The following is a 13,662-nucleotide window of genomic DNA, read 5'->3' on the forward strand; positions in this document are numbered from 1 at the left end:
ATTTTTCTTTTGAAATAAAACAATAATAGAGAAAAAAAAAGATTATACATACCATACCCCTTACCCCTCGCTTTCATTTACCACTAGCATTTCAAACTAAATTTATTTTAACATTTGTTCCCCCCATTATTTATTTTTATTCCATATGTCCTACTCTTCTGCTGATATAGTAGCTAAAAGGAGCATCAGACACAAGGTTTTCACATTCACAGAGTCTCATTGTGAAAGCTATATCATTGTTCAATCATCATCAAGAAACATGGCTACTGGAACACAGCTCTACATTTTCAGGCAGTTCCCTCCAGCCTCTCCACTACATCTTGAACAACAAAGTGATATCTACTATGCATAAGAATAACCTCCAGGATAACACTCCTCCCCCTTTGGCAGAGAAGGTTCTCTCAATCCCTTGATGTTAATTCTCAGCTCATTCTAGGGTTTTTCTCAGTCCTTTGATGCTGAGTCTCAGCTCATTCCAGGATCTTTGTCCCACGTTGCCAGGAAGGTCCACACCCCTGGGACTCATGTCCCATGCAGAGAGGGGGAGGGTGGTGAGACTGCTCGTCATGTTGGCTGGAGAGAGAGGCCACATCTGAGCAACAAAAGAGGCTCTCTTGGGGGTAACTCTTAGGCCTAAATTTTAAGTAGACTTGACCTATCTTTTGTGGGGTTAAGTTTCATATGAACAAACCCCAAGACTGGGGGCTCAGCCTATAGCTTTGGTTGTCCACACTGCTTGTGAAAATATCAAGAATTCAACTTGGGGAAGTTGAATTTCTCCCCGCTCTCACCATTCCCTGCAGGGAGCTTGCAAATACTTTTCCAGTCACTGATGAATCACTCTGGGATTCATCGGGGCATCACTCTGGACAAACCAACAAAATCTCATGTCCTACCTGAGATTCCAAGTACTTATGACATTCAATCAAACTATCTACATGAGTTATATTAGGAAATAAGGCAAAGTAATTCTTAATGATAAATTTGCAAATGAATTCTGTCCGGTGAAAGGATAATCCTCCTTCAACCTCCCACCCACATCCACGGAAAAAACAGTTTTGCCTCCTTCGGAAGTCAGAATAATGTGCTCTACCTCCCCCCATAAAAGATGTCCACATCCTAATGCCCAGAACCCATGACTATGTTACCTTACATGGCCAAAGGGGCCTTGCAGATGGGATTACATAAATGTGTCCGAGTTGGGAGGATCCTCCTGGCCTATCTGGGTAGACCCAATGTCATCACGATAGCAAGGCAGAAGGGTGAGAGTCAGAGACGATGTGAAGATGGAAGCAGAAGTCAGAGAGAAAGAATTGAAGATGTTCTGCTAACACCTTTCAAGATGAAGGAAGGGGCCATGAACCAAGGAAGGCCGGCAGTCTCTAGAAAGTGGGAAAGGCAAGGACTGGATTCTCCCCTCAGAGCCTCCGGAGGAAGCATGGCCCTGCCAACACCTTGATTTTAGGGATTCTGACCTCCAGAACTAAAAACTAATAAGCCACTTAACATTTTAAATCACTCAACTTTGGTCAGCTGTTATAGCACAGTAGGAAATGAATACACCCCCATTTATCCATTCATGTCAGTATTCCTGATAGATAAAGGTGTCTGTTCTAAAGAACATTTGCCTTTGTACTGGTTCTTACACCTCACCAATTTCCTTATCGAGTTAAACAAAATCTTCAACTTGAACAAGTGGTAACTGCATTAGCAGATCTGGGGAAGTGGACTACTAAGCCACCAGTGCACGTGCAGAGCCCTGGAAACACACAGGAGCCTGCAAGTTGGAGATGAAGGTGGGGCAAAAAGAGAAAGAGTGGTTGAGAATCTAAGCAGTTAGATCCCCAGAGTCTCTCTCCCAGGCCGCATGATGAGCATCTGACTCTCTTAATCTCTGCTCAGAAGATTGGACTTTATTCTTTTGAGAAGATAAAAGAGAGACCCTCTGAACTGGATAGCAGCAGGCACAGCTGAGGTCTGAGGGCTAAACTGAAAATGGAACTAGAGGAAAGTTTTATATGTTGATTGCTGAGACCTTCAATCTCTCTTGTCCACCAAGTTCCAAGAGCATAGAAAAAGGATTATATTCTCCAGGTGGACAAGTACCCAAGCATTCCCTGGGAAATGTGTCCAGCGTAGAGAAAAGAAACCTAAGGACATTGATATGAGGAGGTGATGGTAGCAACATCCCAGCCAGTCACCCTACACCGATGGCCACACTTGACAATCGCCCCCACTCCCCCATGCGCTCAGAGCTGCCAACCAGCTCTGTAACACCTCGTGCTAGGACACGATTGGGCATCCAGGGAGCACAAGACATTTGAGGAAACCTGAGAGACAAAGGCCAAGACCACCAAGCTAAAAGAAGGCAGATTATGTGGAGGAAACCAAAACCATGCAGGAGGAAGAAAGCACCGTCCCTCTCCTCCCAAACATTAACATTCCCAGAGATATAAAACACTGCAGCCACTAACAGAAAATGAGAGCATTTCTTTTTAACAAAAATCAGAGAACAGAAAAGAGTTCTGGGAAATTAAAAACATAAGAACAGAAATGAAAAACTGAGTAGAAAGGTTGGAAGATACAGTTGATGAAATAGCCCAGAAAGTAGAGCTAAAGGACCAAGACGTGGAAGCTGGAAAGAAATGATAAGAAAATGAGAGGACTGGAGGAGGAGTTCCAATGCCAAATAACAGGAGTTCAAGAAAGAGAGAACAACAATAACAACAGAAGGGAAGAAAAGACAGTCAATAAAATGTCCCAGAACTAAAGGACATGAATTATTAAACTCTGGGAGACCTCTGAGTCCCAAGCAACGGATGGAAATAGGCCAACCCATAAAGATCTTCATTACATTGCAGATTACTAGGGGAAAGCCGACATGGAAAATTCAAGGGCAATGGAGTCATGCCTTCAAATTTCTAAGGAACAATTATTGCTGACTTAGAGTTTATTCTATTTTATTTTTTAATTTAAAATGCTGGTAGCTTGATCCTTTTTTTCTTTCAGAATACAATTCTATGAATTTCAATGCATGTATTGATTTGTGTAACTGCCACCACTATCAGGATACAGGGTGGTTCCAGCATCCCCAAACCCCGCTTTGTGCTGTCCCTTTGTAGTCATACCCTCCCCATCCCACACCCCTGGCAATTACTGACGTTCTCCATGACTCTGGTTTTATCTTTTTGAAAAGTTGTATAAATGGAACTGTATAGTATGTAGCCTTCTGAGATTAGTTTCTCTCTCACACATAATATCTTTGAGATGTATCCAAGGGCTTATATGCATCAATTTTTGTTTCTTTTTTACACTGCTGAGTAGTATTCCACCTACTCTAGAATTGCAAACATAGTCATATTATCAACAAAATATGAGTGTAAAATGATATTTTCAGACATGTAGAAATTCTATTTTAGCAAATTATTCTACAGATGTACATATAGAGACAGATACAGATCTTGACATTCAGTGCAGCTGTTTTTTGTTTGTAGTAACAAAAACTTTGAAACAGACTAAATGTCCATCAACAGGGGCTGCTTAAGTAGATTTCTCATATATAAGTAGCGGAAAACTGAACTCTTCCTAGAGCAATGAGGTAAATCTAGATGCACTTGTGAACATTGTGTTTATGAAATATTGTGAAGGAAGGAAGGAAGGAATGAAGGAAGGAAGGGAGGAAGGAAGGAAGGAGAGAGTGAGAAAGAAAGAAAAGGAAAGGAAATGAGGATGAAAAGCCGGGTATTAAATGTTTACACTGTATTAAAATTTGATATAAATAGATAAAGCAATGAATATACCTTCATATTTTTGTACATATTTAGGAAAGTTCTAAACAGAACCCAAGAAACTTTTAACGGAGGTTGGTTCTTGGAATGGAAACTGGGGGGATAGGGGAGGTTGAAGGGACACCTACTTTTCACTGTATATCTTTTGTACTATTACTTCAGTAACTCTATAAAATAATGAAAAAATCAGGCCAGTGCATGTTCACACAAATGAAATTATATGAGTGCATAAAACACAAGCACGCCACCCTCAGGTGCCAGGCAAGTCTCAAAGCCAGCTCTCATCAAAAAAAGGGGTTGTGTAATCACCACTTAATGACCAGAGCGATTTCTCTTTTATTTCTAAGTTTCAAGTGTTTCTTCTTTGACCTTCATATATATGTAAAGGATGGCAAGCAGTTATTAAATACTGTTAGTGAATTAATTTTGAAATTTTAAAAAATTCCCACTGGTCCCTTTACAGACTTTGGATCAAGTTTCCAGGAAACTGAGCGAGGAGGTGCTGGCTGGGTCGCTGCAGGCTGTCTCCACGTGGTGCCTGCCTCCACTGCATGCCCCAGAGTCTCTTCCAGCCAGTCTGGGTGCTGCCTGAGCACATGGATCCTTAACAAGTTCCCCAAGGACGTACTGAGGCCATTTCCTGTTGAGAATCACCCACAGTGTCCAGAAAAAGAAAGAACGAAATTCTACGGCCCACATGCTTTAATCCAGCTGTGTCAGTCAGGACCCAACCAGAGAAAGAGAAGCATTTAAGGATTTAAGTAAATTTAATGTGGGGCACTGTTTTAGTTGCCTGTTACACAAGGCAAAACAAGTTTCTGTGGGGAAACTTACATTTTAGTACAACTGTGAATAATTGCGATAGGAAACTATGCTTCTTAAAATGTTTAATATAGGGAAAATTTTAGTCATTTGAAATTATCAACTATTTTGTTAAGAGTGGGATATCTTTGCTGACAAACTTTATGATAATTAACTCACTGACTATGAATCTTTATTCTCATTATAACTAATGTTGCAGGAATCTTTAAAAATTTGTATCTGCTCTTGTAATTTTAGAAAATACCTGAAAGTCTCCTGCCAGAAATTATCTAAGCAAAGAAGAAATTCTATTAGACTGACTTAGAAACACTTAGGAAATCTCTTTCTTCGACAGTTTCTGATACTAGCTCTCAAAGATTCTTAACTAAATTAGTCTTTCACTGGCCTTTTGATGGCAGACAGTTATGTAACCTTTATGAAACTCAGTTTCCCTATCTACAAAATAGTGATAATGGTGTCTCCCCCTTATTCCTATTCTGAACATTAAAAGACTTAGTTCAGGTAAGGTAGGTAATGCCTTGGTAAAGATTTTTAGTTAACAGAAATATTAAATCATGGAGAGGGAAAAATCCCTTTTTCTATCAGAAATACACTGGAAATTTTAGGAAAAGTCAAATATATGCAGCACACGGGCAATGATACGCTCGGCCTTGATATGAAGGAGTAATTGGGAGTGGTGGGGTCTGGGGTAAACTGGAGAGAGGTTGAGTTCCATCCAAAGAAGGGGTAATTTCTAAGTTCCAGCCAAGTGTTCCCATGTGACAAGACAGGTCCAGATTTCCCAGATCTTTCCATTTTAAAAAAAAGGCTAAAAACTCTCAATTTTTATAAGAAATCCATCAACTTTTAAACATTGGCCAAAGCTTCATATTTATTTCAGATCTTAGATTTAGAACATAGAGTAGGATTAACAGTATGTTAACACCCCAGCAGAAGTTTGCAATTTCCATATTTCATCTATTAAATGAGAAGTGATTAAAAACTTATGAAGAAACCCTGAGCATTCTACTCAAACAAAGGCTGTTAACTTTTCAAGATATGTAATCTTTCTCAGAAATAGATCTTGTGAAAATTATCAGAAAAGAGGAAGGAAGAAAAATTCTTCTAAATGGTATTGAACAAAGGTACCTAACCTAAGACAGCTATTTGTAGAGTGGTTGTACATAGAGAGGTAACAGAATCACATGGGCCAATAAAAAAGCTACTGTGGAATATTACTTAGAATATCCAAAAGATCATCAGCAAACATCCAGTTAACACACTAAATATGCAACTGCTAAATTATCATGCACCCCCATAATGAAAAAATAATGCAACTACTAAAAGTAACAATGGGAGAAGAGGTTTGCAAACACTGAGTGCATAAGACCTCACCCTAGACCTTCTAAAGCAGTCTTCAAAAATGGGGTTGGGACATCTGTATATGTAACAACTTCCCAGGTGATTCTAATGTACCCACTAAACTCTTCAAATTAAAGAGTGGAAATTCTTCAAATTAAAAAAGTCAATTATGAAATAATAAGCAGAGTATAGTGTTAGATTGTAATTTGATTCAGCTGCATGTGAAACAAAACTCCAAATAGCAGTAGCTTAAAAAAAGACAAAAGTGCGTTTCTTCTGTAAATGAAGTCCTGTAGTATGCAGTCCAGTTGGCAGTTCCCCATAGAAGTTAGAGATCTGGGCTACTTCCTGCTCACCACTCTGCTACAGATAGAATATGTTTCTTTCTCATAACCCAAAATGGTGGCTTGAATCCATTGCAAGCAAGAAAGCGATAAATAGGAAGGAACAAAGGGTACATGTTTTCTGTACTTTTTAACAGATGTCCCAGAGATGGTAACATTCCATTTACACTGCCAGAATTTAGTCACACAGCCATGCCTAGCTGCAAAGGAAGCTGGGAAATAACTTTTTGCATGAGGCCACGTGCCAACCAACAATCAGGAATTGTATTCTAAGAAATACTGAAGGAATAGACATTGGGTACACAAACAGCAATCTCTCCCAGAAGTATAATATCAATGTGGTGAATATATATTAAGTTGAACTATAAGAAACCATTTTTAAGTAAAAAAATAGACAAATATCAGCAATTCATATAGCTCATTTTATTATATTTCTATAGAAACAGCCTAGAAAGATATGCAGTACATAAAAATGTAAATACTGGTAATCGCTGGTTCTTGGGATCTCAGGTATTATTTGTATTATTTATTTAATCTTTAAAATCATGATTAGAATATGTTCATTGAAAAGAAGGGTAAATGAACATGTAAATTATTATCACTTTTTTGTAAAATATATAATAAAATTTGTGTGAGAGTGTGTATGCACACACACACACACACACACACACAAATAACTTGTATATTCATCAATCAAAACCTTATTTCTGGTAGTGGACTACAAGTGGATTTTATTTTCTTCCTTATACTTTTCTAAACATATTTTCAAATTTCTAACTAAAAATTTGCAATATACTTGCAATAAGAAAAACAATTATAGATACATGGAAAAAAAAAACAAGAAATAAAAAGAGGACTTTTTTTTTTTTTACATGGGTAGGCACTGGGACTCAAACCTGGGTTTCCAGCATGGCAAGCACAAACTCTGCCACTGTGCCATCATTGCCCACCAAGAGGATATTTTAAGATTAAAAAAAAGATCATTGCAGTGACCTAGATGTCCCAGAAGAGACAGTATGGCTGGGCCTGGCAGCAAAGGGTTAAAACGAAGCTGATGGAAAGATGCATAAATTTATTCAACAAAAAAATTGAATTGGGGGCCCCTGAGCACTAGGTCCTGCTCTAGGACCTGGGGATGCAGAATGAATACATTGACGAGTGTGCTCTCATGGTTTTACAATCTGGTAGGGAAACAGATAAAAACAAGTATAAATAAAAGTAATAGCTAAAATTTGTTGAGCAGTTTTATGAGCCAGACACTATTATAAGCACTTTATGCATATTGACTCATTTCCTCAGCAAAAGAACCTACCGAAGCAGATACCACTTGTTCTAGTTTGCTAGCTGCCAGAATGCAATATACCAGAAATGGAACAGTTTTTAACAAGGAGAATTTAATAAGTTGCTAGTTTACAGTTCTAAAGCCAAGAAAATGTCCCAATTACAATAGGTCTATAGAAATGTCCAATCTAAGGCATTCAGGGAAAGACGCCTTGGTTCAAGAAGGCTGATCGAACACAGAGTTTCTCTCTCATCTGGAAAAGCACATGGTGAACACGGTCAGGGTTCCTCTCTCATCTGGAAGGGCACATGGCAAACACGGCGTCATCTGCTAGCTTCTTCTCCTGGCTTCTGTTTCATGAAGCACCCCGGGAGGCTTTTTCCTTCTTCATCTCCAAAGGTTGCAGGTTAACAGACTCTCTGCTTCTCATGGCAATGTCATTCTTCTCTGCTCTCTCCAAATCTCTCATTCTCCAAAATGCTTCCTCTTTTATAGGACTCCAGTAAACTAATCAAGACCCACCCAAATGGGTGGAGACACATCTCCCCTAATCCAGGTTAACACCCACTCTTGATTGGGAGACATCTCCAGGGAGATGATCTAATTACAGATTCAAACATACAACACTGAATAGGGATTATTCTGCCATTTTATGAAGTGGGATTTTGATTAAAACGTGGTTTTTCTAGGCTCCATGCATCCTTTCAAACCAGCATACCACTCCTATTACATAATTTACACAAAACTGAAACAGAGCAGCTGAATCTCTAGCCCAAGGTCACCCAACTAGTGACAGTGTAGTAGCACCAGGATTTCATGGTTGTGGAGTGGCCTGACTCCAGGACCCATGAACTTAACTAGTAAGCCAGAAATGCTCAGACCCACATCTGGTATAATAAGAATTAAACCAGAGCCACTTGTGAAATATTTGCAAATTACCAAGGCTTACCCCAGGAGATTGTGATGCAGTAAATTTGGGTTGGGACTCAAGTATTTGTTCTTAGGCAAGCCCTGTAGGTGCTTCTTCTCTTCAGGTGCTTTTTCTCTGAAATAGAAAAAATATTGTCCTCACATTATTTAGGGATGAGCTAAAAGTCAGGAAGAGGATAATTACCCCTGTGGGTTTGAGGAGCATTGATGCTTGAGAGAGCTGGCCCTGGGCTGGAAATGTTCTGTATCTTGATCTGGGTGGAGGTGGGGTGAGGGGGTATCCAGGTGTACACGTGTAAAGATTCATTAAGCAATACAAAAATTAAACATTGCTCTAAGCTGCAGTTCTTTTCTGGATCATGTCAGCTAAGGATAGGTATAATGAAGGTGATGTAAGAGAGGGAGGAGGTGCTTTAAAGAGGTGACAGCAAAGGTCTCTGGGAAAGTGACATTTGACCCTGGATGACCTGAAAGAAATCCAGGCAGAGGGAGGGACAGATGCAACGACACTGGGGCAGGAAGAGCTGGGCATGTTGCAAGGAGACAAGGTGTCATGGTTAGGAACATGTGTCAACTTGGCCAAGTTGTGGTAGCTGTTTGTCTGATTGGCAAGTACTGGCCTGTCTGATGCAATGAGGACATTTCATAGGATTAGGTCATGATCACGTCTGCTGCATCCACAGCTGATTCCATTTGTAATCAGCCAAAGGGGTGTAGAATTGTAATTCTACAATTAGTGATGCTAAATCTAATCACCGGAAGCCTTTCAAGGAGGACTCGGAGGAGACAGGCCCCATTCCTGCTTCGGCTGGTGAGCCTCTCCTGCGGAGTTCATCCAGACCCTCCATCGGAGTCGTAGGCTTCACAGCCTGCCCTGTGGATTTGGACTCTGCGTTCCTGCAGTCACGTGAGACACTTTTATAAATTTTATATTTGCAAGTGTTCCCTGTTGATTCTGTTTCTCTAGAGAACCCTAACTAATACACAAGGAGAACAACTGGTATGAACAACGCAGGTGGCAAGTGGTAAGACTTGCAGTGAGACTGATGAGCAATGGCCAGTTCACATCTAGCTTCTTCCCCGTTACGGCTCTTGCCCATCTCCCCTCTCCCCTCCTCTCTACTCTCTCCTCACAGGGCTGCCTTCCCTGCCCACACAGCCCCCCACCCCATCCCTCCAATCTCCCACCGCCTCTTTCTTTTAAATATTACCTACTCAGAGAGGCTTTCCTTGACCATTCCATTTAGTCCCTATCACATCCCTGTTTTATGGTCTTGGAGAACTTACCACTCTAAGAAACCGTACTGCTAATTTGACTGTTTGAGTATTAACTGCCTTTCTTCCACAAGCCAAATTCTATTAGAGCACAAACCACATTTGGGTCATCTTCCTAAGACCTGGGGCCAGCACAGAAGTATCTAACATCATAAATAGTTGCTCAATGAATAAGGGCTTAAGCAGCAAGGGAATTTCCATTAATCACACAAGCAATATTTCCTGAGAGCCTACTATGTGCCAGGCACCATGGCAGTTGCTGAGGATACAGCAATGAGACAAGATTTTTTTTTCATCCCAGCTTTTATGGAGGACAGGAAGGGAAAGTGGCTGAGTGTGGAGGGAAACAGACAGTATGTAAGATAGAGACATGCATATATGTTAGATGTAATAAGTTCTAAGAAAAAGAACTAAGCAGGAGGGAGATAAAGGGAGGTGGGGGGCATAGTGAATTTGCAATATTAAAATACGCTGGCCAAGGACAGCCTCCCTGGGAAGGTGATATTGGATGGAGACCTCAAGGCGTTAGGAAGGATGGAGATGGATATCTGGGAAGAGGGAATAGAAAGACTGGAATTTGCTGGCGGGTTGGTTGGACAGCAGAGAGATGAGCAGAGAAAAGGGAGCTAAAGCAAGAGGGGGAGAGCAGTAAGAGATCGGGAAAGTGGAGACAAATCAGACAGGTAGTGTGGACACCGACCAGCATCAAGGACATCACAGGGAAACTTAGAAATTCAAATACTCAGGCCTCACTCCCACCCACCCCAGACCAACTGAATCTGACATTCTGGGTGGACACAGCAGTCAACGTTCTGACAAGCTGCCAGATAATCCTACGCTCAATAAAGTTGGGAAAAACCTGGAGTAGGGGACTCTTGGGCGTTAAGATCACGGCTCTTCCTCTAATCATCCCCACCATCACGGTCCTCTTTATTTCACTACCTGGGCAGGGGATCCGCCCAGCGCTCTCCTGATTTGCCCAGCGCTGACGCTCGGCAGGGGTTCTCTCCCAGACCCGCCACGGCCACGCGCGCCCACCGCGCAACTGCAGCGCTTCTCTTTGCAGTCCACCGACATGTCCCGAGAGCCACGCTGCACGGCTTCTTTGGGAGCCAGATGCCCTGGCGGCAGGTGTAAAGGCTCCCGGAGCCCGCGAGGCCGAACGCTTACGGCCCAAGGGTGCTGCTGCGGCGCCAGCAGCCGCGGACGCGGGTGGCGTCACTAGCCGCCCGCGGTCCCCACACCCGCCGGGACGCGTGTCCCCATCCAGATCTCCTAGGAGCTTCCGCGGGCCCAGGCCCGCGCGACCGGGGCATCGGGATTTCCCTGCAGCCTCCCCGGGGAGCCACTGATGCAACGCCAGGTTCGGGCGGCCATGCTGGGCCAGCGCCCTCTAGGTAGCGGAAGTGGAGCTTGCTTTACATCCGTCCTCCCCGCCTCGCAGAGTTGGGAGAAGGAAGGTTGGGGGGGGCGGGGGTATGGAAAAATAAAAGGAAAAGTCCGTGTACCATGTAAATCAGCGCCCCCCCACCTTAGCGCCCCGGCTGGCCGGGGCCCCCGGGGTCTGCGGCCATGAACGCGAACAGCGAGGGCGAGAGCTTCCCAGGCTCGGTGCAAAGTAAGTGCTTTTCCGGGCGCAGTGCGCGCTCCGGGGCCCAGTGCGCGCTCCGGGGCCCGGGCCCTAGCACGTCTGCTACGCAGCGAGCAGGCCCGGGGCCCCGAAATCGGGGTGATTGCCGGGAGCTGGCGTCTCGGGGATCGCAGCGGGCGCGCCGTGCAGGGAGCATCGGAGCGGGCTTGGGGTGGGGGCACACCCAATCCGGCACTATGCGGGAGGTGCCCTCTAGCTATGCAAGACCCCTTGGAAGGGAACGGTGGGTGGTGGGCACGCCATGGAGACAATTGCCACCCCCTCCGGGCATTCCCCGTCCCCCAGGGCGGAGTTCGGGGGCCTTGGGGGCATCGCTGATGGAAAAACTTCTGCCTCGGTGGCTCGAAACCCCTGGAGCCTGGGATTGAAAGATTTCATAAGGTCTGACCGCCTGGGCTTGCCGGTTCATAGCAAGCCTTTTCCCACTAAAAGGTTGGAGCTCTGGTTGGGAGACGGGGCCATGGTCGCTTTCTTGGAGTTTGGGGTTCATTTTTATTTTCCCGTTGAGGGTAGCAGCCTTTTCCAAGTACTGGTTTTTGCCTGCTGCCTTGTTTCTCAAAGTGTGGTCCAGGGACTGAGCGCAAATCAGTTACCTGGGAGCGCGAGCGCTTATTATATATATATATATATTTTTTAAAAGCTTTCGTGAGTCCCACCCATCAGCTCTCTGGGGGTGGGGCCGGGAATCTGGGGTCTTTTCCTCGCTGCCTTCGTGATTCAGAAGCGCACGTTTAAGTTTGAGAACTCCTGGACGGTAGTCTGCAGATACCTGGTGTATAGGAAGTGCCCAACTTGCTGGCTGTTACTCTTAACAGTTTTGGACACATTGGCTCACAGACGTAGCTGGGTACTATTCGCATAACTTGTGAAAAGCACTGGTTTCCCCAAACCCCACTTCCCCACCTGCACCCATTATGAATCACTATCTCCTAGTGGGGCTCAGATACCTTCCCATTTAACCCTCACAACCCCGACTCCCATTCCCACCCCCACCCCACCCCAGGTCATGCTAATGCTGAGATAGCTTTGGAGAGCCTTCTGAAGCAAAAGAAATTCTTTTTGTTGTTGTTGAACACATACCTGTTCCCACTACCTTTTATTTGGTCTCAATTCATTCTCACCAGAGCCTACAAAGTCGGTATATTTATTATTCCAAATCTTCAGCCGGGGATTCTTTCCAATTCAAGGAGAGTAAGGTACCTACCCTGTAACACCCCCAAGCCCCACCCTGTGCCTGCCTTTTACAAGCACCACCTCATTTAACCCTTATAGCAGTCCCATGAAGTACAACCTCTTCTCCCCATTTTACCTTTAGGAAACCCACACTGGAAGAGGCAGTGTAGGTATAGGTCATTACTTTGTGCACTTTCTGTGACAATATTTATTAGTCCTGGTGAGAAATGAAGCGTGGCTATCGGTCCTGTTCTGTCATTAAGGAATTCTCAAGAGTGCAAGTCACTTCGTCACTCAGTTCCTGGTTTTCCTTAGTCCCGTGGGTACCTCAGTAGCAACAAGGAGGCAGTGCTCCCCAGGAGAAAAAGCTCCATTCCTCCCAAACATCGACTTCAAAGTATTTAACATTCTGCTGTACAGCCCCCTAAAGCTGGTCATCCCAGTAACTCAACCTTGGCTCTGCTTTATCTGCCTTCTTGCCTGGCCTTGCAGCCTTCCCATCAATAAGTGAGTTCCCCAGTGTCTTCCAATATATTTATTTTATGCTAAAGCAAAAAACAAAACAACATTCTGCTCCAGCCCCAAGCATCTCTACTTAGCAAGTCGACTAATTTGCACTTCCATGCAGAGATTTCTTGTCTTCATTAGATCTGGGGAAAATTGGATATAATGTAAATATAATTGTCCAGAAAGTTATGAACACCAACCATTTAAGTACAAAGATAGTTCTCGTAGTAGTTAGACTTGGGGAAAATGGAAATAATATAAGTACTGCATGTTCAGAAGATTATGACACATGGCTACCATGGAATTATGTGTTGCCATTAAATAATTACATTTATAAAGAGCTTTTGATGATAATAGAACAACGCTTATGTGTTGTCATATAAGAAAAGATTAATTTTACAATGCATTATAATCTAATGCCATTTTTAAGTATAAAGAAATTGATGAATGGAAAAAAATTTTCCTAATGTTCATGGTAGTTATTGATGGAAAGGTTGTGGGTGATTTTTTCCTCTGCTTCTTTATCTGTTTGTGGGTGATTTTTCCTCT

The 13,662-nt window shown here is 43.2% G+C and overlaps 1 protein-coding gene and 1 long non-coding RNA gene across 4 annotated transcripts in view; one reads left to right on the plus strand and one right to left on the minus strand.

The window, feature by feature from the left end:
* LOC143644649 (uncharacterized) overlaps positions 1-11,164 on the minus strand; it is an 86,254-nt gene extending 75,090 nt beyond the window's left edge. The window contains exons 1-2 of the long non-coding RNA XR_013156808.1: positions 10,725-11,164; positions 8,527-8,622 (exon numbers count right to left, since the gene is read on the minus strand). This is a non-coding gene — a long non-coding RNA (uncharacterized LOC143644649). The remainder of the gene's footprint in view (positions 1-8,526; positions 8,623-10,724) is intronic.
* The window catches only part of ZFP64 (ZFP64 zinc finger protein), a 79,558-nt gene continuing 77,003 nt past the window's right edge, over positions 11,108-13,662 (plus strand). For 2 of the 3 annotated variants that reach the window (XM_077113889.1, XM_077113899.1), the window contains exon 1: positions 11,109-11,400. In XM_077113889.1, coding sequence (XP_076970004.1) covers positions 11,355-11,400 — 46 coding nt within the window. In that variant the 5' untranslated portion in view covers positions 11,109-11,354. Of the gene's footprint in view, positions 11,401-13,662 lie in introns of all 3 variants that reach the window. The other variant, XM_077113910.1, reaches the window with a different exon arrangement.

The sequence above is a fragment of the Tamandua tetradactyla genome, chromosome 1 (genome assembly GCF_023851605.1).
Source record: "Tamandua tetradactyla isolate mTamTet1 chromosome 1, mTamTet1.pri, whole genome shotgun sequence".
Classification (NCBI taxonomy): Eukaryota; Metazoa; Chordata; class Mammalia; order Pilosa; family Myrmecophagidae; genus Tamandua; species Tamandua tetradactyla.